Source organism: Notechis scutatus, chromosome 4, assembly GCF_049901735.1.
Source record: "Notechis scutatus isolate UNSWTSFEM ecotype Mainland chromosome 4, rNotScu1.2, whole genome shotgun sequence".
Lineage (NCBI taxonomy): Eukaryota > Metazoa > Chordata > Lepidosauria > Squamata > Elapidae > Notechis > Notechis scutatus.
The window spans coordinates 164341139-164368928 of record NC_142012.1 but is presented as its reverse complement, the minus strand read 5'-3'; the positions used below and the strand labels follow the sequence as shown (position 1 = coordinate 164368928).

Genomic DNA, 27790 nt, shown 5'->3' with positions numbered 1-27790 from the left:
CCGTCTTACTGTCCCCGTTTATCTGTATTTACTTCCTTTGTTCTGTTTATGTTTATACCTATACTTGTTAACTTGTACATGTCAGGGTTCCGGCAGTTATGCCAATTAAATAACGAGTCTCGAGCCAAACTTCTAAAACTTGACAAACAAACGAACAGATAAATAAATAAACTCACTTAATAAATGTTTGGCCCTCCGTTGGGTTAATTGCTGATTATCGATTAAATTGCAAAGGAACATTTTACATTGTGTTCTAGATTGTCGCATTTTTAATGCAAGCATAATGTTTAGGACATTGCCATTAAATGCCCCGGATGTACTTCGGGCTCCATCTTTCAGGATCCAAAATTTTTCCTACTGGGTGACCAGGAAAGGGGTAATGGCGTCATCTATCCTGCAAGATCTGTTGCAACCAGTTTTCATCGGAAAGAGCCAAATGATTGGAAGTCACCGCCAGAGAAGGAGTGGCTTGGCAAAATGCAAAAAAAAAAAAAAAAGCTTATTTCTAAGCCATAAAATAAATAGAAGGGAGAGGGGGGGAAAAAGAGAGAGTGAGAGAATGGGGAGGGAAAGGAGGTGAAGCAAAGGAAGAAGACTGCCCCTTTCCAATAATTTTTTTAAAAAAGAAGATTTGCAGCGAAGAGGACGTATATCCGAGATGCTGATCGAAGGATTCCTGCTTTTCGCCCTCTTGGTCTTCGCTTTCCAATTTCTACAGTTGCAAAGGGCAAAGGGTCGTTTTCCCCCTGGCCCGTTTCCTCTTCCCATCTTTGGCAATTTATGGCTGCTGAATTTTGCTCTGAAACGAGAGACGTTGGTGAAGGTAATTTGGAATCCCCCCCCCCCCCCCCCCCCCCCCCCCCCCCCCCCCCCCCCCCCCCCCCCCCCCCCCCCCCCCCCCCCCCCCCCCCCCCCCCCCCCCCCCCCCCCCCCCCCCCCCCCCCCCCCCCCCCCCCCTCCCCATCAAATTTATTTATTTTTGCAGGATGGGAGACAGAGGGGTAGAGGGGGAGACAAGGAGAGGACGGAGAAAGAGGTTACGTTAGCAATGTGCAAACACCCATCCCCGATGCTACGTTAAAGACGATTGTAAAAAGGATGCAGGAACCCCCTCCGATGGGGCTAAATTGATTTTAGCCTTTTCACGCGGGGGGGGCCGCCCCCCCCCCCCCCCCCCCCCCCCCCCCCCCTAAGTTTCTGTTTTGGGAAAAAAAATATCATACCAAGTTATGAGAATAAGAGGAGAGCCTCGGTTGTTTGGAACAAAACAGCAAAGTTGGATCCCCCCCCCCCCCCCCCCCCCCCCCCCCCCCCCCAAATGGTTAATAATTGATTCCAGACTTTACGGTGGCCAGCAGGAGATGGTCTGTATTCAACTAGGCTTGGGTCTCCCTTTTGAAGATGGGGAGACTGGGCTTGGACCTACAGGACTGTCATGAAAGATTTTTGAAATATGCAAAGTTTTGCTTCACTGGATAGCTTTTTAGGGGCCTATCCCAAATGCGTTGCTTTTTCAACAATTGAAAATGTGCATTAGACCATTGTTGTTCTTTCGGCTAGAATTCTGTTCCTGACTGTAAACAATGAAGGAGCACAAGAGTTCACTCTGGCCAGGTAAATCCAGGGGGTTAAGTCAGGGTTCAATGGCCTTGTCTGATCTCAAGTCCACTGAACCGTCAACGAACCCAAACGGCTGGATTTGCACAACATCCTGGTTTAATGGGGGTTGTGTCGAACGTAGCTTAGAACTGACTTAGGGGTTAGGGGTTGTGTGAACGCTGTCTCTTTGTGAGCCACCCACAAAGGGATACGCTGAGGGCTTTTGTGATTCTCTAGCTAGCAACTGCAGATTTTAGTTCTTGGTTTATTTTGGTATTGTATGTGTCCTTGTTTGCTTTTAAGGTTGCGAGCTTCCAAGAGTCATATGCTTAGAAATGGATGACCAGATAAAGCAAATGGACAAATAACCATTATGTAGGTGAAAATATGTTTAGAGTTTAAATAAGATAGAATGTTACTGGAAATATAGAACTTTAACTTTCCGTAACAGCTTGGAGTTCATCTATATTTGGTGACAAGATGGGTTCCTTCCTTTCTTCTTTCCTCCCTTTCCCTCCTCCCCCTCCCTCCCCTTTCCCCTTCTCCTCCACCCTCCTCCCCCTCCTCCTATCCTCCCTCCCTTTTCCTCCTCCCCCCCTTTTCCTCCTCCTCCTCCTTCCTTCCCCTTCTCCTCCTTCCTTCCTTCCTTCTTTCTTTCCTCCCTTTCCCTTTTCCTCCTCCTCCTCTCTCCTTCCCCTCCTTCTGTCCTTCCTTCTTTCTTTCCTCCCTTTCCCTTTTCCTCCTCCTCCTCCTTCCTTCCTTCTTTCTTTCTTCCCTTTCCCTCCTCCTCCTCCCTTCCTTCCTTCCTTCTCCTCCTCCTCCCTCCTCCCTTCCCCTTCTGTTCCTTCTTCCTTCCTTCTTTCCTCTTTCCCTCCTCCTCCCTCCTTCCCTTCCTCTGTCCCTCCATCCCTCCCTCTCTTTCTCTCATCCTCCCCTGCCTCCTTCCTTCCCCTCCTCCTTCCTACCCCCTCCCCTTCCCTTCTGCCTTCCTTCCTTCCTTTCTTCCTCGTGGTGGTGCAGTTATTAGAGTGCAGTACTGCAGGCTATTTCTGCTGACTGCTGGCTACTTGAAATTTGGCAGATTGAATCCCACCAGGCTCAAAGCTGACTCAGCCTTCTGTCTGTCTGAGGTGGTAAAATGAGGACCCAGATTATTGGGGGTCAAGAGGCTGACTCTGTAAAGCGCTTAGAGAGGACCGTAAAAACACTGTGAAGTGGCATATAAGTCTAAGTGTTATTGCTATATTGCTATTCCCTTTTTCCCTCCTCCTTCTCCTCCTCCTCTCCCTCCCTCCCTTCCTTTTTTCTTCCTTCTTCTCATAAATTTAAACTACTTTTATACATCCCTAACAATTTCTCTTCTGATGATATACCAGAAGTATATCGTTTTATAAAAATTCTCTTTAAGGTTGTAACCGGATAAACTTCAATCCTGTCATTCGTACGTTTTCCCCTTGTTCCACCTGTTTGTTATCACCAAAAGAAAAAGAAATCCTTCGCCTCCTTTGTCTTACATGCGGTCACTTCTTGTTCTCCTGTTTCAAATTTCAAGAAATGCTTCCCTATTTCAGCAATTGCAGGTTCATCATTGGTACAGCATTCTATTGTGAAGTCAGTCTTACAAAGGCCCTTACATTCTTTTCTCTATTTTAAATCTTTCTGATAATTGTAAATAAGAGAACCACTTGCAAATTAGATCCCTCTGCAACTTAGTCCTCTTGATTTTAATTTACATTTCAGAACATTTTTGCAGTCTGCTTTATATTTAGAAAAATAAACTCATGCTTACATCAGTACCACTTTGGCTGAGCAAAACATTTGGGCCTAGTACAGGCAGTTCTTGACATACAACAGTTCATTTATTGACAGTTCAAAGTTGTGTCAGAGTGTATTCATGAACCGGAATACAGCATGGTAACAAGGGCAGCCAATGAATAGGCATAGCAACTAAGTCAGCCAATGAGGACTGTTTGGAAACTGAAACTGGAAGAGCCTAGGCGTGGCTGTACATTAAGCTCTGCAGCTATGTTGAGCTCTGAGTCTGTCTGTTGAAAATGAAACTGCTTCTCTCCTCTGATGTGTATCTTGCTTGCCTGCTGAAATAAAGTGAAACTGATGTCTGTTTCTGAGCTCCTGAGTTCCTGTTCTGCTCTGAACCTGTAACATGTCTGCTTCTGTTTGAGTTTGCTCCATGTTGGAGAAATCTACAACTGGTATTGTAAAATTTACTTTATGTGTTTATAAAGAAGTTAAATGAAGCCCCAGCCATCTGTGCTTACTTTTCTGGCGCTGAATTTACGCTGCAATACTCTGAACAAGTTACAACTGCCCTGAAAAAAGTGACATAGGAACATTTTTCAGACTTACGACCATTGCAGCATCGTCACAGTCACATGATCAGAATTCAGATGCTTGGCAACTGACTCGCATTTATGACGGTTGCAGTGTTCCGGGGGTCACACGATTCCCCTTTGGCGACCTTCTGACAAGCAAAGTCAGTGGGGAAGCGAGACTCGCTTAACAACTGAGTTACTCACTTAACAATTGCAAGGGATTCTCTTAACAATGGCGGCGAGGAAGGTCGTGAAAAATGCAATAAAGCTCACTTAACTGTCTCACTTAGCAACAGAAATGTTGGGCTCAATTATGGTCATAAATTGAGGACTAGCTGTATAGCCCATTTGGGGTGACCTGTGTCCAGACCAACACACGTGTGTTTGGTGCAGTATGTGACGCAAATGCAGTGTGCTGTATTTCTGGCAAGTTATTCTGAGAAGCCCTGAGAACCATTTCATGCCAGTAAAACCAGGCAGTATAGCAAGTTAGCAAAACTGGGTTTAAGAGGAATCCCACGATCCCCAGCAATTGAAACAGAGCTGAGAAATATGAGGGAAGGAGGCAGAACCAGAAGGCAAGCTGTCAGATGCAGTGTTTTTCAACCTTGACATGTGGGCTTCAATTCCCAGCAAAAACAAACAAACAGACAAATAAATAAGTGATAAACGAACAGAACAGAACAATACAGGTAAGAACAGACCAAAGCTGAACAATACAGGTAAAAACAGAACAATACAGGTAAGAACAGAACAGAACAATACAGGTAAGAACAGACCAAAACAGAACAATACAGGTAAGAACAGAACAGAACAGAACAGAACAATACAGGTAAGAACAGAACAGAACAATATAGGTAAGGACAGAACAGAACAATACAGGTAAAGACAGAACAGAACAATACAATACAGGTAAGAACAGAACAGAACAAAACAGAACAAAACAAAACAGGTAAGAACAGAACAATACAGGAAAGGACAGGACAGAACAATTCAGGTAAGAACAGAATAGAACAAAACTGAACATTACAGGTAAGAACAGAATAATGCAGGTAAGAACAGAACAGAACAATACAAGTTAGACCTCGACTTACAACAGTTCATTTAATGACTGTTCAAAGTTACAATGGCATTGAAAAAATGTGACTTATGACCAATTTTCACAGTTACAACTTTTGCAGCATCCCCAGGATCACGTGAACAAAATTCAAATGGTTCATACTTATGACCGTTGCTGTGTGCCCCAGGTCATGTGATCCCCTTTTGCGACCTTCTGACAAGCAAAGTCAAATAGGGAAGCCAGATTCACTTAACACCCGGGTTGCTAACTTATCAACTGCAATGATTCGCTTAAGAACTTTGGCTTAACCACAGAAATTTTGGGCTCAGTTGTGCTTGTAAGACTGAGGACTACCTGTAGAGTTGGAAAGGGACCTTAGAGGTCTTCTACTCCAACCCCCTGTTCAAGCAGGAAACCTTCTGTGATGACCCAGGGTGGGATACAAAACATAGTCACAGAAAACAGGTGAAGCCCCTTTTATTCCTTCACTTTGCTTCCAAGCTCCAAATATCCTTGACGGAAGCCAAAAGACTCCCACACAAACAGTTACAAGAAGAAGGGAAAAAGCAACACAAACCAGGCAAGATACGAGTTGGAGGACGTCCACAGATAACAGAACACACACTGGGAAGGATGCCACACTCTGAGAGGAACCATAAACTAGAGATATTTCCAAGCTTTATCTCCAGCGTTCTCCCATACGCAGGTCCGTCCTCTTATTCAGTTGTCACAGCTGCAGTCCATGAAGAGGATCAAGGCTGTCTCCTCCTGAGTAGACCGTGTCTCTCCCTTATCCTCTCCTCCCTGCGTGCCCTAGGATGGAGAGGGGATGGGCCTGGGTCCTCCTCTGACTGCTCAGCCGGCCTCTGCCCTTCCCCAGCCTCCTCCACAACCTCCGGAGCCACACTTCCACTCCCTGTCGGCTGTTCCTCCTCTCCCTCAGAGTCAGTCTCCACCAGGGGCATGACACCTTCTACCCTGTCAGACAAATAGCAGTCCAATCTCTTCTTTAAAAGCTTCAGTGTTGTAGGACCACAACTTCTGGTGGCAAGCTGCTCCACTGGTTGCCTGTCCTCCATGTCAGGAAATTCCTCCTTTCATATTATCCTATGTGGTGGACATGTACAGAAGCAAAAAGATACTGGATAAAAATACACTTATAGTTGGGGAAAAATGATAAAACAACATATAGACTTAAAACACAAGACATTTCTATTGAGAATTTTACCTGATAACTATAGTAAAGAACAGAAATGTATGTGATTATTCATATTTTAACAGCAGCTAGAATTATATTTGCTCAAAACTGGAAGAATAATAACATTCCTACAGAAGAAGAGGTGGTTCTGAAAATATTTGAATGTGCAGAAATGAATAGATTAACATTGGAAATTAAAGAACAAGAAGATACAGAACATTATATGATATGGGATATATTTTACAGATGGTTAGAAAACAAAGAAATGGAATGAATATCTGATAAGAGGCAATGAGAATATTAAAATGATAAGAGAAAAAAGGATGAAATTTTTAATATGAATGTAACTTTAATGATATGTATTATAGCATGAAATGTATATTAAATATGAACATGTGCACAAGATATATGTACTCAGTTAATACACCGTTGAATTGAAAGATGATCATTTTGTAAAAGAAAAATGAAAATAATTTAATAATAATAATAATAAAAAAGAAAATTCCTCCTTAATTCCAGGTTGATTCTCTCCTTGATTCGTCTCCATCTGTTGCTTCTTCTCCTGCTTTCAGGTGCTTTGGAAACAGATGAATAATCCTCCCTCCCTCCCTCTCTTTCTCCAACCATTACCCTGTTTTTCCTCATTTACTTGTTAGGAATAACCATAGTTACCTAACGTTGTTTGGGTAAATAATATATAAACCATGATAGCAAAGTTTAAATGTGTTTTTCACTTTAAACTCTAAATGATATAATTTGGGTGCGGTTGAGAAACTGCCATAAGAGGGAGCTAGAGAACCTGGATTGCTACTGGATTGATGGTTGATTGTTCTGAGTGTTCCCTGTTGCTGACGTTGAAAGAGGAAAGAGTTTTGAATGCTGCATATCTAATCTACTGTGAGAAGATATTTACTGGACTGATTTATGGATTGACATTGTAAGTTAACTGACTTTTTTTTTTTTTGACACTGGATTTTTGCACTTGAACAATCTCCGGACTGAACTGAATGAACACTAGTGAATGATATTTGGACTGTTTGACCCTGCTAAACTTTTAATGGAATAAACTATTCAACTAAGACAGTGTATCCGTTTTTACTGAGTGTGAAAACTAAAAAACGCTTTCTCTCATATTCGTCTGACTGCCTGACTGCTGTGCACATTCTGCTAGGGTATATCCCTAACATTACTCTCTCATTCCATCTTTTAGTTAACAAGCATCTATGGGAACATCTACACCATTTGGCTGGGGACAACACCGGTGGTTGTGCTGAATGGCTACAAGGCAGTGAAAGAAGGACTCGTCACTTACTCAGAGGAGACTTCTGGAAGGCCATTGATGCCTTTGTTTATGGAGCTGAAGGGTGAGAAAGGTCTGTAGTGAACTTTTTGATAGAAATTGTACAACACCATTTTGGGGCGCAGTTATTTCTATGTTATGTTGGTGCTTGGCTGTCTGTCCTCTATGATGTCACATATGAAGGTCTCTCTTAACTGATCCCAGAAAAACAGCAACCCCTTTGAAAAATGTTGGGCTAAGAGTATAGGTAGTCCTCAACTTACAACAGGTTGTGTGATAACCCAGGTCGTGGCACAAAGGCAACACAGCCAGATAATCAATAAGAGTCCCTTTATTAGCTCCAACTTTGCCCCCAATGTCCTGGTTATCTTCTGGGCTGGAGAAAAACTCTTCCAGGAACAGCCTTTGGCTGCAGAGAATCAAGTCCAAAATGTGGTCAACAAAAACTGTAATTTTAAGTCCAATCAAGCCAAACTGAGGTAATTGGTTTGGCAGGGCAGGAACAATAATTCCAGATGTGAAGGCACAGCAAAACTCACACGGTTGGGAAGATGCCAGGAACATAGATAAGCAACTGCCGCAGTCAGCATTCAGTTCTTTTAAGCTTTCTTCCCAGGTGTGGCTAATTAAGGGAATCAGGGCCCTTTCCTCCCCCGTAAGCCATGCAACCCACATTGCTCTCTTCTCCGTTCCTCCCTGTGTGCCCTCTCCCTTGGTCTACCTCTTCCCTGCTCTGCCCAGTCGGACTTTGTCCTTCCCCAGTTTCCTCCACAGCCAACGGAGCGACACTCCCACTCCCTGTCAGCTGTTCGTCTTCCTTCTCTGGTTCAGATTCGGACAGGGGCATGACAGGTTGTTTAGTCTCCATTCAAAGTTACAACAGGACTATATGACTTATGACCATTTTGCAGTTACGGCCTTTGCAACATCCCCATGGCCATGTGATCAAACTTCAGATGCTTGGCATCTGGCATGTATGTAGTGTCCCGGAGTCATGTGAATACCTTTTGTGACCATATGACAAGTAATGGCAATGGGGATGCCAGTGTGATGACACAGAGCAAGGCATGGAGGCAACATAGCCAGCTGATAGTTCAAACTCCCCTTTATTGCTCCAACTTTCCCCCAAACGCTTCCACATTTATGGCAAGTCCCAGAACAAAGCACTCTCTCTCTCTCTCTCTCTCACACACACACACCTCCAACAGCCTCAGGCTGCGAGTAGTCCAACAAAATGCTGTTAGCACAATGACTTCAAGGCAAGAAGTCCAGCAAGGCAAAGAAAAAAAGCAGCAATAAGGCAAGATGTCCAGTGAAATCCAAATGTCGGCAACGGCACATAACACTCCATGAATTCAGTGTTTGTTCCCAACAATGTCCCTCCCCACAGCGTCTCCTTAAGTCTCAGTCCCCAGGTATGCCTTGTGAAGAGGGGCGGGGCGCTCTCCTCCTGAGTTGTTGGGTCGGCCTGTGCTGCTCTCACCTCCTCTCCACTCTCTGTGCTCGGAGATCAGAAGGGGGTACTCCTAGCTCATCGCCTGAGCTCCGTTGCTCCTCATCTCCGCTTCCTGCTCCCTCGGTCATTCTGCTCCAGATCTTCCCTGCTAGCAAACTGTCTCAGGCCTGAGGGACTTGGGCAGGGGTGGGATTCAAATTTTTTAACAACTGGTTCTGTGGGCCTGGCTAAGTTGGTGGGCATGGCTTGGTGGTCATGTTATTGGCTAGGCATGGCCAACTCAACATCACTCACATCGAGGCACACATCTCCTCGCCTGGCCTTTCATGACTGTGGTGATGCTGCAATAGCCGTAAGTGTGAAAAATGGTCATAAGTCACTTTTTTCAGTGCCATTGTAACTTTGAATGGTTCCTCCACACAAGCAAAGTGCCAGCAAAGGAGGGGAAAAAGCTCCAGAGATGTTCCTGAGACAGGAAGTCTAGTCCTGCCAAGAATGTCATAAGGGTCAACGGAGAGGCAGTTTCTGTAAGCAACACCAGAATGTTTCCTTCCTGCCTTCCTTACAGGATTAGGCCAGTAATTTCTTCTAACAACCAGTTCTCCGAACTGCTTAGAATGTTAAAAACTGATTCTAGCGAATAGGTGCGAACTGGTAGAATCCCACCCCTGGACTTGGGGCTGCCTCTTCCTGCTCCTCCTCATGTTCCTCTGGAGCCAACGAGGCTGTCCCCTTGACCTCCATCGGCCCCATTAAAGCCAATTCACTTAACAATCATGTTACTAACTTAATAGTTATTCACTTAACAACTGTGGCAAGAAAGGTGATAAAATGGGTCAAAACTCATTTAATAATGGAAATTTGGCTCTCAATTGTAGTCATAAATCAAGGACTACCTGTAATGGGTAAATAGCTATCTCAGAGTTAGGTCCACACAGTACATGCTTATTGAATTAACCTAGTTTCTGGGTTTACCCGATGCACTGAAGAGATGGCAAATGAATTGGATCAAACTAAACCATAAGGTTAATTTTTAAAAAATAATAATTTATTTTCTCCTTAGAAAGTAAGCTTAATGAGAAAAATAGTGTTTTTAAATTTATAATGTACACACTTTTTGCTAATATGAAATTGATGATTTTATGCAAATTACATCAATTGAGGCAAGTGATATTAAAAAAAAATCAAAGTAAGTGTGTTGTATTCACAGACTGACTGTAGTCCTCAGTCAAGTCCGTCCGCGGACCGCTCCCATTGGTTGATGCCGTTTGACAGCCGGCTATAAAAGGAGCTGTCAAACGGCATCAGCTGTTGCCGCCAGCTGACTGCCTGTTAGCCCCGGCAGCCGCGGCAACCCTTTATTCTTTGAATAAAGCCTCTTGTCTGTTAGCTCCATGTCTGCCTCCGTATTTACCGCCGCTCCACAACAAAGTGTGCATACGATATCAATCAATTATAACTATTCGAGTGTCAGAGCATAAAGGCGTGCGACTAAGAGTTTCAGTCCTTCCCTTTGGGTGATTAAATTCATCTCATAAAAGATAAACAAAATCAAACTTTCATTTTATTAAACACATCTCTACCCCAGCTTAATGAAACAATTCTAGGTAGTTCATATAGCATCTATAAACAGAATTACGGTTTGTTCAATAAGCCTGGGTTAAACCACATAACGTGTAACCCAGGTTATGGATTGCTTTATTACTGGCCCTTCTCTGCTCTTCCTGAAACATTTATGTGGCTGAAGAGAGCTTTGAAAATTATGTGGAAATACCTAAAGATGAAAGCAGGGAAGTGGATTAGAATTTCAGACAGAGCAAAGAAATTACAAGATAATAAGTTTCTACATCCATACCGTAAAGACATTAAATTGTTGTAGGTCTGCATGCCATATGTGGAATACACCGAGAATTATCAAAACTCTGTTATTGTTCTGACCCAGGCTAGTCAGTTAGGACAGATAGGCAGAAGACTACATAGCACATCCATGAACACTATCTAGCTGTCAGAAGACATGATTAAAACTCCTTAATTGTACAACACATTGAATAGACTTAATCAGTTTCAACTGGGAAGGTGTGAGCACCTTGACCAAGCCAAAATTGCTAGAGAATTCCTGGAAGCCTGGCATGCAGTCAAATCAGCCATCGATGGACACATAGAGATAAACAACATCTAGATATCATTTAAAAGAGACGATCAAAAGCTAAAAAAAAAAACTCACAGCAATTGATTCAACAGATCAGTGTTTCTCCACCTTGGAAACTTTAATTGGGTGGATGGGCTTCAACTTCCAGAATTCCCCAGTCAGCTTGTTTAACGAATTGAAGTCCACTCATCTTAAAGTTGTCAAGCTTGAGAAACACTGCAATGGGGCATGGTTATAACAACTATAGTAAGTCACAGTTGAAACACACCAAGATAAAAGAACCCAGTCTATGGAGATTCTCAGTCATCCAGGTCATGGTTGTCCCAAAGGTGCTTTTTCAAGAGGCATCTATCTATCATCTACCTATCATCTACCTATCTATCTATCTATCTATCTATCTATCTATCTATCTATCTATCCATCTACCTACCTACCTATCTACCTTTTACCTATCTTCCTATCCACCTATCTATCATCTATCTATCTATCTATCTATCTCTATCTATCTATCTATCTATCTATCTATCTATCTATCTATCTATCCATCCATCCATCCATCCATCCATCCATCTACCTATTTACCTATTTACCTTCTACCTATCTTCTTATCCACCTATCTATCATCTATCTATCACTAGTGAGGTTGCCATCTCGGATGGAGGCATCGCAGTCTCCCTCTCTTGCTCGCTCTGAACTTTGCGCGGACCAAAATAAAAAGATCGCCCACCATCATGTTTGGAGCTGCCACTTCCGCGTTTGGAGCACTGCCGCTGTTTGGAGCTCCAAATGGCGGCAGCACTCCAAACACGGAAGCGGCAGCTCCAAACATGGCGGCGGAATGGGCAGAAGGGAAAGCAACAGCGGCAGGTGCCAAAGGTCTTGGGTCTGCAGCAAAGGTGTTTGGTGGGAGTAGGGAAGTCTCCGCGCTTCGCCATGATCACCCGTTAGGAGTGGCTGGTGGTGAGGAATTGCTGCCCGCCGGGCGCTCCTAACGGCAAGTCCCCCTGCCCTTCCCCCTTATTTTCCATGTTTTAAAATAGGCCTAAATTTGGGGGGAGGGGCTTAATTTGATTTTATGCCAAAAAAACATGCTGGGCCTTCCTATTGGTGGAGGCCGTATTGTTGGAGAAACACGGTATCTATCCATCTACCTATTTACCTATCTACCTTCTACCTATCTTCCTATCTATCTATCTATCTATCTATCTATCTATCTATCTATCTATCTATCTATCTATCTGTATCTCTATGTATCTATGTATCTATCTGTCTATCTATCTGTCTGTCTATCTATCTATCTCTATTTCTATCTATCTATCTATCTATCTATCTATCTATCTATCTATCTATCTATCCATCCATCTATCCATCCATCTACCTATTTACCTTCTACCTATCTTCTTATCCATCTATCTATCTATCTATCTATCTATCTATCTATCTATCTATCTATCTATCTATCTATCTATCTATCTATTATCATTTATCTGTCTGTCTATCTCTATCTCTATTCCTCTATGTATCTATTATCTATCTATCCATCTACCTATTTACCTATCTACCTTCTACCTATCTTCCTATCCATCTATCTATCTATCTCTATCTATCTCTATGTATCTATGTATCTATGTATCAATCTGTCTATCATCTATCTATCATCTATCTATCTATCTATCTATCTATCTATCTATCTATCATCTATCTATCTATCTATCTATCTATCTATCTATCTATCTATCTATCTATCTATCATCTATCTATCTATCACTTGTCTGTCTATCTATATCTCTATTTCTCTATGTATCTATTATCTACCTATCCATCTATCTATCTATCATCTGTGTCTATCTATCCATCCGTCTGTCTGTCTTTCAGTCTATCATCTATCTATCTATCTGAAGAACTGAAGAAGTTTCTTGGATGAGAAGTGAAGCATCTTCATGGAAAAACAAGGAAAGTCCACTTGCCTCTTGAAAAAAACACCTTAGGGAACCCAGCTGTTGTACCAAGATCTTATATACTTATAAGATAAGATGTTCCAATTTTGGTCTGCAGGTGTTTTTATGACCACTGGCCCCATCTGGAAAAAGCAGAAGCGCTTTGTCATGATGGCCCTGCGAAATCTGGGTGTGGGAAAGAAGATCTTGGAGAACCAGATCCAGGAGGAGGCACATTATTTGCTGAAGGTGTTTCAGAGCAAGAAAGGTGACCTCTTTACCTCCCCCCCCCTCACTGCACAATAAAGCAGCAATGAGCAACCCTGCAATGGCCCAGGATGATGTTGGGATCTCCCCCCCGCCCCCCCATTGTTCTTTTTTAAAACTTTGTTATGTCTAATTTAAGGGACGTGGTGGCTCAGTGGCTAAGATGCTGAGCTTGTCGTTCAGAAAGGTTGGCAGTTTGGTGGTTCGAATCCCTAGCCCCGTGTAAGGGAGTGAGCTGCCATTACTTGTCCCAGCTTCTGCCAACCTAGCAGTTTGAAAGCATGTAAAAATGCAAGTAGAAAAATAGGGACCCCTTTGGTGCGAAGGGAACAGCATTCTGTGCATCTTCAGCGGTTAGTCATGCCGGCCACATGACCATGAAGACATCTTTGGACAGCGCTGGCTCTTCGGTTTCATGACAGAGATGAGCACCGGCCCCTAGAGCTGGAAACGACCAGCACGTATGTGCGAGGGGAACCTTTATCTTTACTATGTCTGATTTATGCCCAGTTGAGTGCCAGCAGGTAACCATAGCTTCTAGCATCTAAGCATATTTGAGCCTGATTAATATTTGGAAAGGAGACCACCAGGATAGATCTGGCTTTCAAGGAGAGACTGGGACATTAGAAAACAGGAAGAATATGATGAACAAGGTAACATATATGTTATTTTCCCCAAAGTGCTTGGAGATTAGATAGATGACAGATGATGAGTGAGAGACAGAGACAGAGGACAAGACAGAGAGAGGTGATAGGCAGATGATGATAGATAAATGGATGGATGGATGGATATATAGACAGACAGATATAGACAGATGATAGAGAGAGAGAAGAGAGACAGAGAAGAGAGATCATACCATAGATAGATAGATAGATAGATGAGATAGATAGATAATAGATAGATAGATAGATAGATAGATAGATAGATAGATAGATAGATAGATAGATAGATAGATAGATAGATAGATAAAGATAGATGATAGATAGATAGATATGACAGATATCGTAGATAGATATAGATGAGAGGGAGAAAAGAGATGATAGCTAGATGATAGCTAGATGATAGATGATGGATGGATGGATATATAGATAGACAGACAAATAGACAGATATAGAATAGATAGATGATAGAGAGGGGTGGAGACAGAAAAGAAAGATCATTCAGTAGATGATAGATGATAGATAGATAGATAGATAGATAGATAGATAGATAGATAGATAGATAGATAGATAGATAGATAGATAGATAGATAGATAGATAGATAGATATAGAGAGAAGAGAGACAGGGAGGAGAGATCATACTGTGTGTTTGTGTATAAAGCACAACTACAATGACATGGGAAAATATCCAAACAAAGCTGAATACCATACATGTAAGTACCCGTGAAAACTTAAGAAACACACACACACACACACACATATATATATATATGTGTGTGTGTGTGTGTGTGTTTCTCTGAGGTTTTCACGGGTATTTGTATGTGGATCTTTGGTTATTCGGGTTTTCTCCCGCGTAAAATTGGAAGTATCTAGGCGACGTTTCAACGAAATCTCATTCATCATCTTCAGGCTTATGTCTTCGGCTGTGTGTTTCTCGGAGTAATGTGAGCTTGCAGCTGCTTCTTCCTTTTAACTGCTAGTGGGGGTGTGACTTGATTGGGTGGGGGCTTGGCTGTGTTCTGATTGGGTGGGGTATGTTCTGATTGGTTGGGGGTTTGGCTGTGTTCTGATTGGTTGGGGGTTGGCTGTGTTCTGATTGGCTGGGGGTGTGTTCTGTTCAGGTGGGGGCTTGGTTGTGCTCAGGTTAGTCTTAGTTGCCGGGGATTTGAGCTGGTGAGCTGTGATCCTGTTGTTTGGCTTCGTGTTCGTGGTCGTGCCACATCTTCATGGTGGGCATCCGTTGGCTTCATGTATGGGTCAGAGGGGTTTGAAGCGGGTAGTGATGCAGCTGCGGTATGGCTTCTGGTCCGTGGTCGTGTCTCATCATCTGTGTGGGTGTGAGTCTGTTTTCTACATGGAGGTGTGGTGGTAGCATCTTGTGTGCCCTCGTGGGTGTGGGTCTGGTGTCATTGTTCATGTTAGGTACTCGTTCGTTAGTGAGGGTGGGTTTCCAAATGGCTGGTAGGCGGGAGGTATCATCTCGTTTATTCATGCTGTGTGGGCATTTTTCTATCTCTATGGCTTCTCTATGGCTTCTCTGATTATTCTGTTGTTGAAGTGTTCGGTTTTGGTGATAGTTCTGGTATTTTTAAAGTCAATCTCATGTCCTGTGGCTTTGAGGTGTTGGACCAGGGAAGAGGTCGGTTCTTCTCTTTTGATTGAGTTCTTGTGTTCTTCGAGTTTTCTAACTCTATTTTGTCTTTAGGGTTTCTTAGGATGGTGGATATTTTTCTGTTTGTGCAGAATGCTGTCTTAATGTTGTGTTTTTAGAGGATCTTGCTGATTTTGTCTGTAGTGCCTTTTATATATGGGAGGAGGGCTTTGCCGTTCTCTTGTTCTCTGTCTTGGATTTTGGTTGGGGTTTCTTTTTGGATTAGGTGGGTAATCCATTGGCTGTTAGTCTGTTAGGGTTAGGGTTAGGGTTAGAGTTAGGGTTAGCTTTTCTCTTCTTTCTCCTCTTGAACTGGGCCGAACCGGTAGCAAACCACCACTGCATGCAAATGAGCGAAGCTTTATCTGTGCATGCGCAGGATCTGGGTAGTGCATGAAACCATCACCCTACTCACTGCCAGTCCATGGAAAATTGTCCTCCACATAACCAGTCCCTTTTTTCAAAAAAGGCTGGGGACCACTGCTATATAGATTCTATCACAGGGTCTTCACTGCCTCTGATGAAGTCTCCTGTGTGAACACAACTCTCTTTTCTCCCTTCACAGAATTGCCCTTTGATCCCCGAACTCCTATAGTCAAAGCAGTCTCAAACATTATATGCAATTTTGTGTTCGGTCATCGCTTTTCTGAAGAGGATGCCCATTTCAACAAATTATTAAAAACTATCCACATGATTGTTTACGTTCCTGGTAGCATCTGGGGCAGGGTAAGTGCTGCATTTCTCATTACTCCTTTGTGGATGTCTGTCTCTCAAGTGGAGTTGGCCCAATTCAGGGCTTGCAAGTCCTGGAACTGTGGGACTTGTGATCATATATATCAGGGGTGATCGAACTAAGTTTCATTGAGGTGGGTGTGGTTGGGGTAGTTGTGGGGTAGGCCATGGTGGGTGTGGCCATGGTGGGTGTGGCCAACCCAACATCACTTGTGTCAGGGGCACCTGTGGTGGCCAAATACTAAGGCAGGACTTCCATCAGACCCTCTCTCACTCTCATTATAATCTCCTTCCTTCCTTCCTTCCTTCCTTCCTTCCTTCCTTCCTTCCTTCCTTCCTTCCTTCCTTCCTTCCTTCCTTCCTTCCTTCCATTGAGGGCTGCATTAGGCTTGTGTTTGACTTTGGGGCAATGGGGTGGGTGTGGCTGGGGTGGGCGTGGTCAGGATGGGTGTGGCCATGGTGGGTGTGGCCAACTCAACATCACTCGTGTTGGGGGCACCTGTGGTGGCCAAATACTAAGGCAGGACTTCCATCAGACCCTCTCTCGCTCTCATTATAATCTCCTTCCTTCCTTTTCTTCTTTTTCCTCCCCTCTTCATCTGCCTCTCTTCTTCCTTCCCCTCTTTCCTTATGTTTCCTTCCTTGCTCTCTTCCCACCTTCCCTTTTTTTCTTTCCCTTTCCTCTTTTCCTTTCTCCTTTCCTGTCCCTTTTTGCATGCTCAAATGCAAAAGGGGAAACATTTCTCCTTTTGTTTTCTTTTTAGTTTGTTCTGCTCGCCCTCTGCCAGCGGAAATGGAGCCTGGGGTGTGTGTGTGTAGCCCCCCTGGGCCCTGGTTTTGGCCGCGACGGCCTCCTGCAGCCCTCTGGCAGCAAAAACAGACCTCGGGGGGGGACACACGTGTAGCCCTCCCAAGTTCCCCTTTTGCTGACAGAAGCACTGCAGGCTGGTCCTTTGCTGTTTCCAGGATGGCCCCACGGGCCAGATCTAAGCACCCCACAGGCTGGATCTGGCCAGCTGTCAGCTGGTGCTCCGTTCAAAATCCAAGAAAGAAATACTTAGACTCCATTAATCAGAGAAAAGGTATCTTTTACTGGAAATCAAGTGGTAGCAACAAAAGAAGTCTGAATCTGAGAAAAATGGGCGCGTAAATCACCTATACAAAGTAATGGCAACGTTCCCACCCCCAATAGTTCAATTGGCTCATCCAATTAAAAGTGGTGTATATCATCATGTGGGCATCTCCAGGTGGTGATGAGGCCTCTGTCCGTTGACCTTGACATATTTTGATAAAGAGTTGCAGCTGCGCATAGCATAGGATAGAAGCCTAAGCAAGAATCTACCCCCCCAGCTTATACAGTTCTGGTTTGTAACACCTCCAGCCCTCCTCCCCCACTTACTTATGACAGCCGAAAGATGCAAAGCAAAGGGAGAAAATCTTGAAGGCTGACACCCGCAGGCCTTGAGTTTGACACCCCTGATATAGATGGTTCTTTACCTCCATCCATGCTCCTTGCATTTCCTGATGCTCGGTATAAAAAATAGTTTGGTTTTTTTTTTAAAAAAGAGTCCAAATGCCGGTCATCCTCAACTTACAACAGTTCATGTAATGATGGTTCAACATTACAATGGCGCTGACATTTTTTTGCTTATGACCATGTTTCACACTTAAGACCATTGCAGCATCCCTATTGTTTAGGGATTTACATTCAGATGCTTGACAGCTGGTTCATGTTTATGACGGTTGCAGCATCCCTTGAGTCATGTGATCCCCTTTTGCACCCTTCCCCATTTGCAAAGTCCGTCGGGAAGCCGGATTCACTTAATAACCATGTTCCTAATTTAAGAACTGCAGGGATTCACTTAACAAAAGTGTCGAGAATAGTCTTTGGCTGCAGAAAATTCAGTCCAAAACAAGGTACACACAAACTGTAACTTAAAATCCAAACAAACCAAACTGAAGTAATTAGTTTGAGAGGGCAAGAGCAGAAATTTCAAACTTGAGAGCACAGCAAAACTCACACAGTTGGGAAGATGCCAGGAACACAGATAAGCCACGATGATACAAGGTAAAGTCACATTTGCTCCCAACAGCTTGCTGCACGCAGCTTGCCTTTTTTATACACTGTGTTCCCAGCTGCAGCTAATGAAGGGAATCAGGGCCCCTTCCTCCCCCGTAAGCCACGCAGCCCACGTTGCTCTCTTCTCTGTTCCTCCCTGCGTGCCCTAGGATGAAAAGGGGGTGGGCCTGTGTCTTCCTCTGAATTCCCTCTCCCTTGTTCTACCTCTCCCTTGTTCTACCTCTTCCCTGCTCTGCCCAGTGGGACTTTGCCCTGCCCCAGTTTCTTCCCCAGCCAACGGAGCCACACTCCCACTCCCTGTCAGCTGTTCAGCTTCCTCCTCCAAGTCAGATTCCGACAGGGGCATGACAAATACACACATGGCTGTAAAAAATGATAAAGCAACATATAGATTTGAAACCTGAAATATTTTTATTAGGGGTGTTAGGGATGGTACCAGAAGATTACAGCAAAGAAGAAATATACTTAATTATTCGTGTATTAACAGCAGCTAGGATTGTATTTACTCAGAATTGGAAATGTGATAAGGTACCGGCAGAAGGAAAAGTAATTAAGAAAATATTTGAATGTGCAGAGATAAATAGATTAACACTGGCAATTAAAGAAAAAGAAGAAACAACATATTATGGTGTGGGATCTATTTTATCAATGGCTGGGAAACAAAACAAGTTAAAATGGAGTAGATGAATATATAGAGAAATAAGTTAAGATTGTTATAAAGATAATAGACATAAGAAATAGTGGTTATATAAGAAAATGTGATTATTGTTATATTGGTAAGAAAAGTATTAATGATAATTGTTTGCACAAGATATATGTACCCAGTTGACACACTGTTGAAATGAAAAATGGATTTATTGTAAATATAAAATAAAAAACATTACAAGAAAGAAAGAAAGAAAGAAAGAAAGAAAGAAAGAAAGAAAGAAAGAAAGAAAGAAAGAAAGAAAGAAAGAAAGAAAGAAAGAAAGAAAGGGTTTGAAAAGACTTTAGATAACTTCTAATCCAGTGAAAACCTCATCAACTTTAAGCTGTGTGGACTTCAACTCCCAGAATTTATTTATTTTATTTATTTATTTATTTATTTGATTTGCCAATTGTTTACAAGATAATAAGTATGAGAGTATACATAGTTGTGAATACATGAAATGGGTACATATATGAAAAATAAAAGAATAGGAGAAACAATAGGACAGGGACGGTAGGCACGTTGGTGCGCTTATGCATGCCCCCTACAGACCTCTTAGGAAAGGGGTGAGGTCAATAGTAGACAGTCTAAGGTTAAAGTTTTTGGGGTTTGGGGAAGAAACTACAGAGTCAGGTAGAGTATTCCAGACATTGACCACTCTATTGCTGAAGTCGTATTTCCTGCAATCAAGTTTGGTGCGGTTTACTTTGCGTTTGTATCTATTGTGTGCTCTTGTGTTGTTATGGTTGAAGCTGAAGTATTCACTGACAGGTAGGACATTGCAATGTATGATTTTATATACCATGCTTAAGTCAGACCGAAGACGGCGTAATTCAAGGTTTTCTAGTTCTAGAATTTCAAGTCTGGTGGCATAAGGTATTCTACAACGAGTAGAGGAGTGGAGAACTCTTCTTGTGAAATATTTCTGGACTTTCTCAATTGTGCTAATATCAGATACGTAATGTGGGTTCCAGACTGATGAACTGTATTCGAGTATTGGTCTAGCAAATGTTTTGTATGCTCTGGTTAGTAGTGTGATATTACCAGAGAAAAAGCTACGTAGGATTAGGTTAACAACTCTTAATGCCTTTTTGGCTATGTAGTTGCAGTGGGCTCTAGCACTTAGATCATTAGAGGTGAGTATTCCAAGGTCCTTTACAGAGCTTGGGTCATCAACAAGTTCTTGATTATTCAGCTTGTATTTTATTTTCTGATTTTTTTTTGCCAATATGTAAGACAGAGCATTTATTTGTTGAGATTTGAAGTTGCCATCCCACCTTGGCAATTTGTGGTGGCTGAGGAATTCTGGGAGCTGAAATCCACAAGTCATAACATTGCCAAAATGGGAGTCTCCTGGTTTAAATGAAATAAACCTCCCACGTGTAAAGACGAAATTGCAGGATGAGGAAATCACCCAGCCACCAGCCTGGCGATAAATTCTCACTTCGTGTCATTCTCCCTTGTCTCCCATTTTGCTGCCTTGCTATAGGCCTACAACTCTTTCCCTACAACTATGCAGATATTTCAGAAACCTTACCAGCAGTTGTTTGAACACAACAAATTCATGTGCAATTTCATCAAGGACAAGATGCAGAGCCACAAGGAGAGATGGGAAGAAGGCAACGAACCACAAGATCTGCTGGACTTCTATCTGGAGTTCATATCCAAGGCAAGGAGATGGTTTTGGCGTAGCTTCCTGTTCTGCTCAGCCTCCCCGGTTCTCAGGGACCAGCCATCTTGGCTGGGAACAGGGTAGCCAGGGGCATGTGGTGAGGGACCCAGGTCAAGATGGTGTTTGTAATCACAGAGTTGTGATTACACATCTTTACTGTGGAATCTCATTGGTGTTCTTGGAGCTTGGTTGTTTCCTGGCAGACATTTCATTACCAACCGGGTAACATCAGTATTCCTAGATGGGTAATGAAATGTCTGGAAGAAAACAACCAAGCTCAGAGGGTACCAAGGATCCCACAGTTTCCTCCTCCTCCTCCTCCTCCTCCTCCTCCTCCTCCTCCTCCTCCTCCTCCTCCTCCTCCTCCTCCTCCTCCTCCTCCTCCTCCTCCTTCCTTCTTCTTCTTCTTCTTCTTCTTCTTCTTCTTCTTCTTCTTCTTCTTCTTCTTCTTCTTCTTCTTCTTCTTCTTCTTCTTCTTCTTCTCCTCCTCCTCCTCCTCCTCCTCCTCCTCCTCCTCCTCATCCACCTCCTCCTCCTCATCCTCCCTACAAACCTCACTCCTTACTAGCACTGATAATGTTACCTAACTGGGTAATAAAATGTCTGCAAGAAAAAAAGAAAAGCTCAGAGAGAGGATGAACCCACCTCACTTTACATTGAGGGGGGCTGTGTGGAGAGAGTTTCCTCCTTTAAATTCCTGGGAGTCTTACCTCAGCGAAAATCTCACCTGGAAAACCAACACAACCAGGTGGCCAGAAAGGCCCAACAGAGACTCCATTTCTTTAGGGTCTTGCAAAAGAATAAAGTGGAACAACGACTGATGACCTCCTTTTACCGGTCCACAATAGAAGGCATCCTCACATATTGTGGTATGCTGGCTAGTTATTAGTGTAATATTTCCAGAGAAAAAGCTACTTAGGATTAGGTTAACAACTCTTAACGCCTTTTTGGCTATGTAGTTACAGTAGGCTCTAGCACTTAGGTCATTTGAGATGAGAACTCCAAGATCCTTGATAGAGTTTGGATCATCAACAAGGTCTTGACTATTCAGCCTGTATTTTATTTTCTGGTGTTTTTTTTTTTTTGCCAATATGTAGGATAGAGCATTTATTTGTTGAGATTTGAAGTTGCCATTTGTTTGACCATTCTGATACATAGTCAAGATCTTTTTGAAGGGTAGCAGTATTGTCTGTGGTGTTGAATAGCTTTACATCATCAGTGAAGAGAATGACAAGCGCAGTCAGAAGGGGAAGCTTGATTCACTTAACAACTGAGTTGCCAACTTAACATTGGCAGCAATCCCCTTATCAACTGTGTCAAGAAAGGTTATAAAAAGGTAAAGGTTAAGGTTCCCCTTGCACATACGTGCTAGTCGTTTCCGGCTCTAGGGGGCGGTGCTCATCTCCGTCACAAAGCCGAAGAGCCAGCACTGTTCGAAGAGCCATGTCTCCGTGGTCATGTGGCCAGCATGACTAAACGCCTTCGAAGGTGCATGGAATGCTGTTCCCCTCCCACCAAAGGGGTCCCTATTTTTCTACTTGCATTTTTACATGTGTTCAAACTGCTTGGTGGCAGGAGCTGGGACCAGTAATGGGAGCTCACTCCGTTACGCAGTGCTAGGGATTTGAACCATCGAACTGCTGACCTTTCTGATCGACAAGCTCGGCGTCTTAGCCACTGAGCCAAATTCACTTAACTGTCTCACTTAGCAACAAAAATTTTGGCTCAATTAGGGTTGTACGTCGAGGTCTACCTGTATCTGGCCATGCCTGGTGTACCTGAGAAGACAGGGAACCCAGAACGGAGGGTTTTTCTCTTTCAACAGGGATACTTTTATCCTTTCAATGGGCAGCTCTAATGAAAAATCTCCCACTTATCGGCCTTTTTTCCTATTTTCGAATCTCCAGAACAAAAACGACTCCGATTCCATTTTCAGCGAGGAGAACATGGTTCAAATTGTTGTCGACCTGTTGATTGGAGGAGCAGAGACCAGCACAACCACTTTGTACTGGGGCCTCCTTTATTTGCTCAAATATCCAGATGTGCAAGGTAGGTGAATACAGCTGCCACAGCTTTGGAATGTGGGTATCTGTTCACTGGGGGTGGTGGTCAATGTGATATTCAGGTAGCCCTCAACTTACAGTGATCCATTTAGTGACTGTTCAATGTTACCGTTGTGGCCCATTGTCTAGGTACACTCACAGCCAGCCCTTGCCAACAAAAGAGCAGCCCACCACTGCCTGTAATGCAGGGGTGTCAAACTTGGGGCATCACAACGGTGTCATGTGATGTATCGTGACTTTTCCCCACTTTGCTAAACCGGACATGGGCATGGTCAGCGCATGGCACATCCAGCCCATGGGCCACGAGTTTGACAGCCCTGCTGTAATGTATCTTATGTATAGAAAAAATCCACCATGAAATAGATGCCATTCTGGAGCCTTCTCAAATGATCACTTACGAGGATCGGAACAGATTACCCTACACGAACGCCGTGCTGCATGAAATTGTTCGCTACAGCAACGTCACAATCACAGGGCCCTTACGGAAATGCCTGAAGGACATTGTTATCATGGGGTCCCCCATTGGAAAGGTAAAGGTCTCTCTCTTTCTCTCCCTCCCTCTCTCTCTCTCCCACCCTCTGCTCACCCACAACAACTTGCTGTGGGACACTTATTAGCACAAGATAATAAGAGCTATGGACTTTCAAAATACGGGGCTAACTTGACATTCTGTCAGGGTTCCGACGGATGCCCTAATTAATTCTTGAGAGTTAACATATTTAGCTTAGTGATGCAAGGATTATTTTCTTTGTTGTTGCAATAGATGGAATCCCAAATAAGCCAAAGAGGTCCTCTGGAGGCTGGAAATGGGCCCACTTCCAGGAGGCCCAATTTTCGCCCTGCCCAAGCCCCCGTGCAGACCCTGTACTTACCTGGGGATCTGAAATGGACCGCATGGAGACTCCTGGGAGCAAAGGGTTGGGGTCGGTGGGGCCAGTCAGGGATGGTGATTTTTCGGTTCACCGAACCAGCAATTAAAAATGAAAACAATTAAAATACCAGTTTGCCCGAACTGGAGCAAACCGGGAGCAGCCCATCCCTGTCATAATTTCCTTTGCTTTTTTTTTTTTTTCCACTTCTAGGGAACTCTTCTGCTGCCCAATGCTCATTCTGTGCTGTATGACCCAGAGCACTGGAAAACCCCTTGGAAATTCAATCCAGAACATTTCCTTGATTTTGAAGGCAAGTTTGTGAACAATGAAGCTTACTTGCCATTCTCAACAGGTAAATTAATGGATCAATAGGAACCTTGTTTCCAGAACCTGGCCTGAATCGGCTTTTAGAAACCCGTAGAGCAGCGTTTCTCTCAACCTGGCCTACTTGAAGAAGTGTGGAGGTTCAATCCACAGAATTCCCCAGCCTGTATGTTGGCTGGAGAATTCTGGGACTTGAAGTCCACACTTCTTCAAGTTTGCCAAGAATGAGAAATACAGCTACTCCTTGACTTTCAAAGCAAAAAAAAAATTGAACCCCAAATTTCTGTCATTAAGCAATACAGTTGTGAAGTGAGTTTTCGGACCCATTTTATGACTTTTTTTGCCACAGTAGTGGAGTAAATCACTACCAAGTTTAAGTTAATAGCCCGGTTGCTAAGTGAATCTGGCTTCTCCATTGACTTTGCTTATCAGAAAGTCACATGACCTGGGAGACTACAACCGTCATAAATTTGAATCAGTTGCCAAGCGTCTGAATTTTGATCATGTGCCCATGGAGATGCGGCAACAGTCATGTGAAAAACAGTCATCGGTCACTTTTTTCCTGTGACATTGTTAACTTTGAATGATCACTAAAGGTGTCATGCCCTTGTTAGAGTTGGACTCTGAGGGAGAGGAGGAACAGCCGACAGGAAGTGGAGGTGTGGCTCCAGAGGTTGTGGAGGAGGCTGGGGAAGGGCAGAGACGGCTAGGCAGTCAGAGGAGGACCCAGGCCCATCCCCTCTTCATCCTAGGACATGCAGGGAGGAATGGAGGAAATAAACTTGGCTTACGAGAGAGGAAGTGGCCATGATCCCCCTCATTGGTTGTAGCTGGGGAGAATAGTATCTAAGAGAGACAGTTAAAACAGTGTTGCCAGAAGCAAAGTGTGTTTTATTTTGGGCTGAAGTTATCTTGGTTGGCGTCCTTCCAACAGACTGTGCCTTGTTATCTCCTTGAAGTTGGTAATTACTTATGCTGGTCCTTTGTGGAATTTCCTTCATTGTAGTTTGTTTTAGGTTTTTATTTCACCTCTATCTGCTCATTAAGTTCGGACTGTATTGCTTTCTTTTGAAGACTATTTTTGAATACGTTTTATCTCCAACTGAGAATTATTGAACAGTGGGGCCAAGTTGGAGGCATTAAAGGACATTTATTTACACTTTGGATTTTGTTACGTTTGTGTACACTCTGGGTCATCACAAAAGGAATGGTTGCAAGTCAGGGACTACAAATAAATACTGTAGGTGAGAAAGGAAGGAAGGAAGGAAGGAAGGAAGGAAGGAAGGAAGGAAGGAAGGAAGGAAGGAAGGAAGGAAGGAAGGAAGGAAAAAAAAAGAAAGTCAATTCAAAAATATTTCTCTTGTCTTTTAGAGTTGTCAGTAGAAAGGGAGTGAGGGGAGTAATGCATACCTTAGATAATTGCTAGGTGGCCAAAGCTTCTGGCATGCAAGGTTATTACTGGAGAGCATGATTGATGACTCTTGGCTATGGATGTGTCCCATTGGAGAATATACATCCAGGGGGTTGTGTCTTAGTGTTGGCTGCACCCAGGTAATGCCGATAAATTCACTCCTAATAAATGATTTTTTTAAAAAACTCTGAGAGATGCAGCTAGAGACTCATGATTCGAATGGGGTGGATTCTTGGAGCCCTGACAAAAGAAAGAAAGGAAAGGAAGGGAAGGGAAGGGAAGGGAAGGGAAGGGAGGGAAGGAAAGGAAAGGAAAGGAAAGGAAAGGAAAGGAAAGGAAAGGAAAGGAAAGGAAAGGAAAGGAAAGGAAAGGAAAGGAAAGGAAAGGAAAGGAAAGGAAAGGAAAGGAAAGGAAAGGAACAAAGGAAAGGAAAATGAGAACAATTCTGACAGTGAGAACAATCAACCCATGGAACAGAAGTTGCCCTCAGAAGTTGTGGGAGCTTCATCACTTGAGACTTTCAAAAAGAGATTGGACTGCCATCTGTCAGAAATGGTGTAGTCTCCTGTTTGGGCGGGGGGTTGTACTAGATGACCTACAAGGTCCCTTCCAACTCTGATTATCTGATCTGAAAATGAATGATAGATGATCGACAGACAGACAGACAGACAGATGATAGATGACAGACAGACAGACAGATAGAAAGGAGAGAGAGGGGGGAGGGAGGGAGAGAGGGAGATCCAGCTACCATTTTAAGTTACTAATTGTTCTCTAGAAATTTGTCTCTTGCCCCCTCATGTAAGGTGGCCATTCTTAATTCACAGTCATTATTCCTTGGTGATGATGTTGCTATGTAAGGCGGCAAATATTTTGGTAGAGCAGGATTCCATTTGAAACGTGCATCCTTTTGTTTTCAAACCCTCCCTTGGCACAAACATCTTGTGCAATCATATTTATGACTGATACAAATTCCTTACCATAACAACCATAATTGCATTCTTATTTTAAACTGCTATACATGATGTACCCAGATGACACACTGTTTAAACTGGAAGATAGAGTGTTTGTAAAAATAAAATAAAAGTTATATATATATATATATATATTTTAAAAAACCCTCCCTTGAACCAATGGCTGTTGCTTCCTCCTTCTCTTGTAGGGCGGCGTGCCTGCTTGGGGGAGTCCTTGGCCAGAATTGAGCTCTTTATTTTCTTCACCAACCTTCTCCGTTCGTTCAAGTACCAGCTCCCACCCGAAGCAAAAGAGGTCAGCTTTGAGGAAATCACAGGGACAACCCGCCAGCCCCTCCCGTATAACCTCTGTGCTTTTCCACGCGCGAAGCTGCCTAATGCCACTTTCCCTCCAGCAAGAGTTGATGGGAGCAAGGGAGAAAGATTTTTTTGAACCATTTCATGTCTTCTAACTTGTGTAGATGCCCTTAACTTTCCTGGACCATCTTTGTCCATCTTTTTTGTCTTTGAAATACATACTGTCTCCAGCTCTGTTCTGGGGGGAGGAGAGAGGGAGGGAGGGAGGGAGAGAGAGAGAGAGAGAGAGAGAGAGAGAGACTTTTGGCTTCATGAAAGGAAAGCAGCAGAAGCTGCAGAAGTCTTTCTTTCTCTCCCCCAAACTCCACCAGAAATAAGTCTTTGTGAGGCTTGTTGCGTCAGCACAGCATCTTGGAACAGGATGCCTTGCGGCGTCCCAAAGACTCATTTCTGGAGAAGTTTGGGGGAGAGAAAGACTTTTGCTGCTTTCCTTGCATGCACCCAAAAGCAGAAGCGGAAAGAAGTAGCCCAGTGGGCAGGCGAGGCGTGTGGAGCACGTTCCCCCCTCCACCATTTCCCCCTTCCCCATTCACGTTGTTCGCAGTGCAAGTGATGCAAGCCTTGTAGTTCCTGCAGGCCATGTGGGCGGTGCAGCCTTGTGTTCCCGCGCAACCTGGATTTATTGCTTTCAGGGGGGTGCTTTGGGGGTGACATTTCTCTCCGGACCACCACAATTTTCTCACGGACCATCAGTGGTATCTGGCCCACTGGTTGGCGACCACTGGACTGGAAGAGGTCCAAGCTCCAGGGTCCCTTTCAGCTCAGTTATTCTATGTTGTATTGTAGAAACAACATTGTACGTTTATTTCTGGTGTGTGCCTGCTTTTTGGTCCTGCTTCCCTGACTATACCGCTTAATAAATGCTCAGTCTTTCATTGCGATCTGCATTCACACGAGATGCTAAATTCGATCAGTAGCAACATTGGTTGATTTTGGGTGGAGCTGAGCGTGGTGGAAACCCACTTGTTTCACTACTCACTACTTCAAGGACTCCAAGTAGTGTGTAAATC

General features: G+C 43.6%; 1 protein-coding gene across 3 annotated transcripts; it reads left to right on the top strand.

The window, feature by feature from the left end:
• The first annotated feature begins 549 nt into the window (after window positions 1–549).
• On the top strand, window positions 550–27657 carry LOC113429892 (cytochrome P450 2D26-like). Of its 3 annotated transcripts, XM_087965544.1 has the most exons (9): window positions 550–823; window positions 7401–7563; window positions 13151–13300; window positions 16176–16336; window positions 20600–20779; window positions 22690–22831; window positions 23188–23375; window positions 23928–24069; window positions 26612–27657. In XM_087965544.1, the coding sequence occupies exons 1-9, from the start codon at window positions 659–661 to the stop codon at window positions 26854–26856; spliced, it is 1536 nt and encodes a 511-aa protein (XP_087821670.1). In that variant the 5' UTR covers window positions 550–658; the 3' UTR covers window positions 26857–27657. The 3 variants fall into 3 exon arrangements, with proteins under 3 accessions (XP_087821670.1, XP_087821672.1, XP_087821673.1); XM_087965546.1 differs by lacking the exon at window positions 13151–13300; XM_087965547.1 differs by lacking the exon at window positions 20600–20779.
• Window positions 27658–27790: the final 133 nt, after the last annotated feature.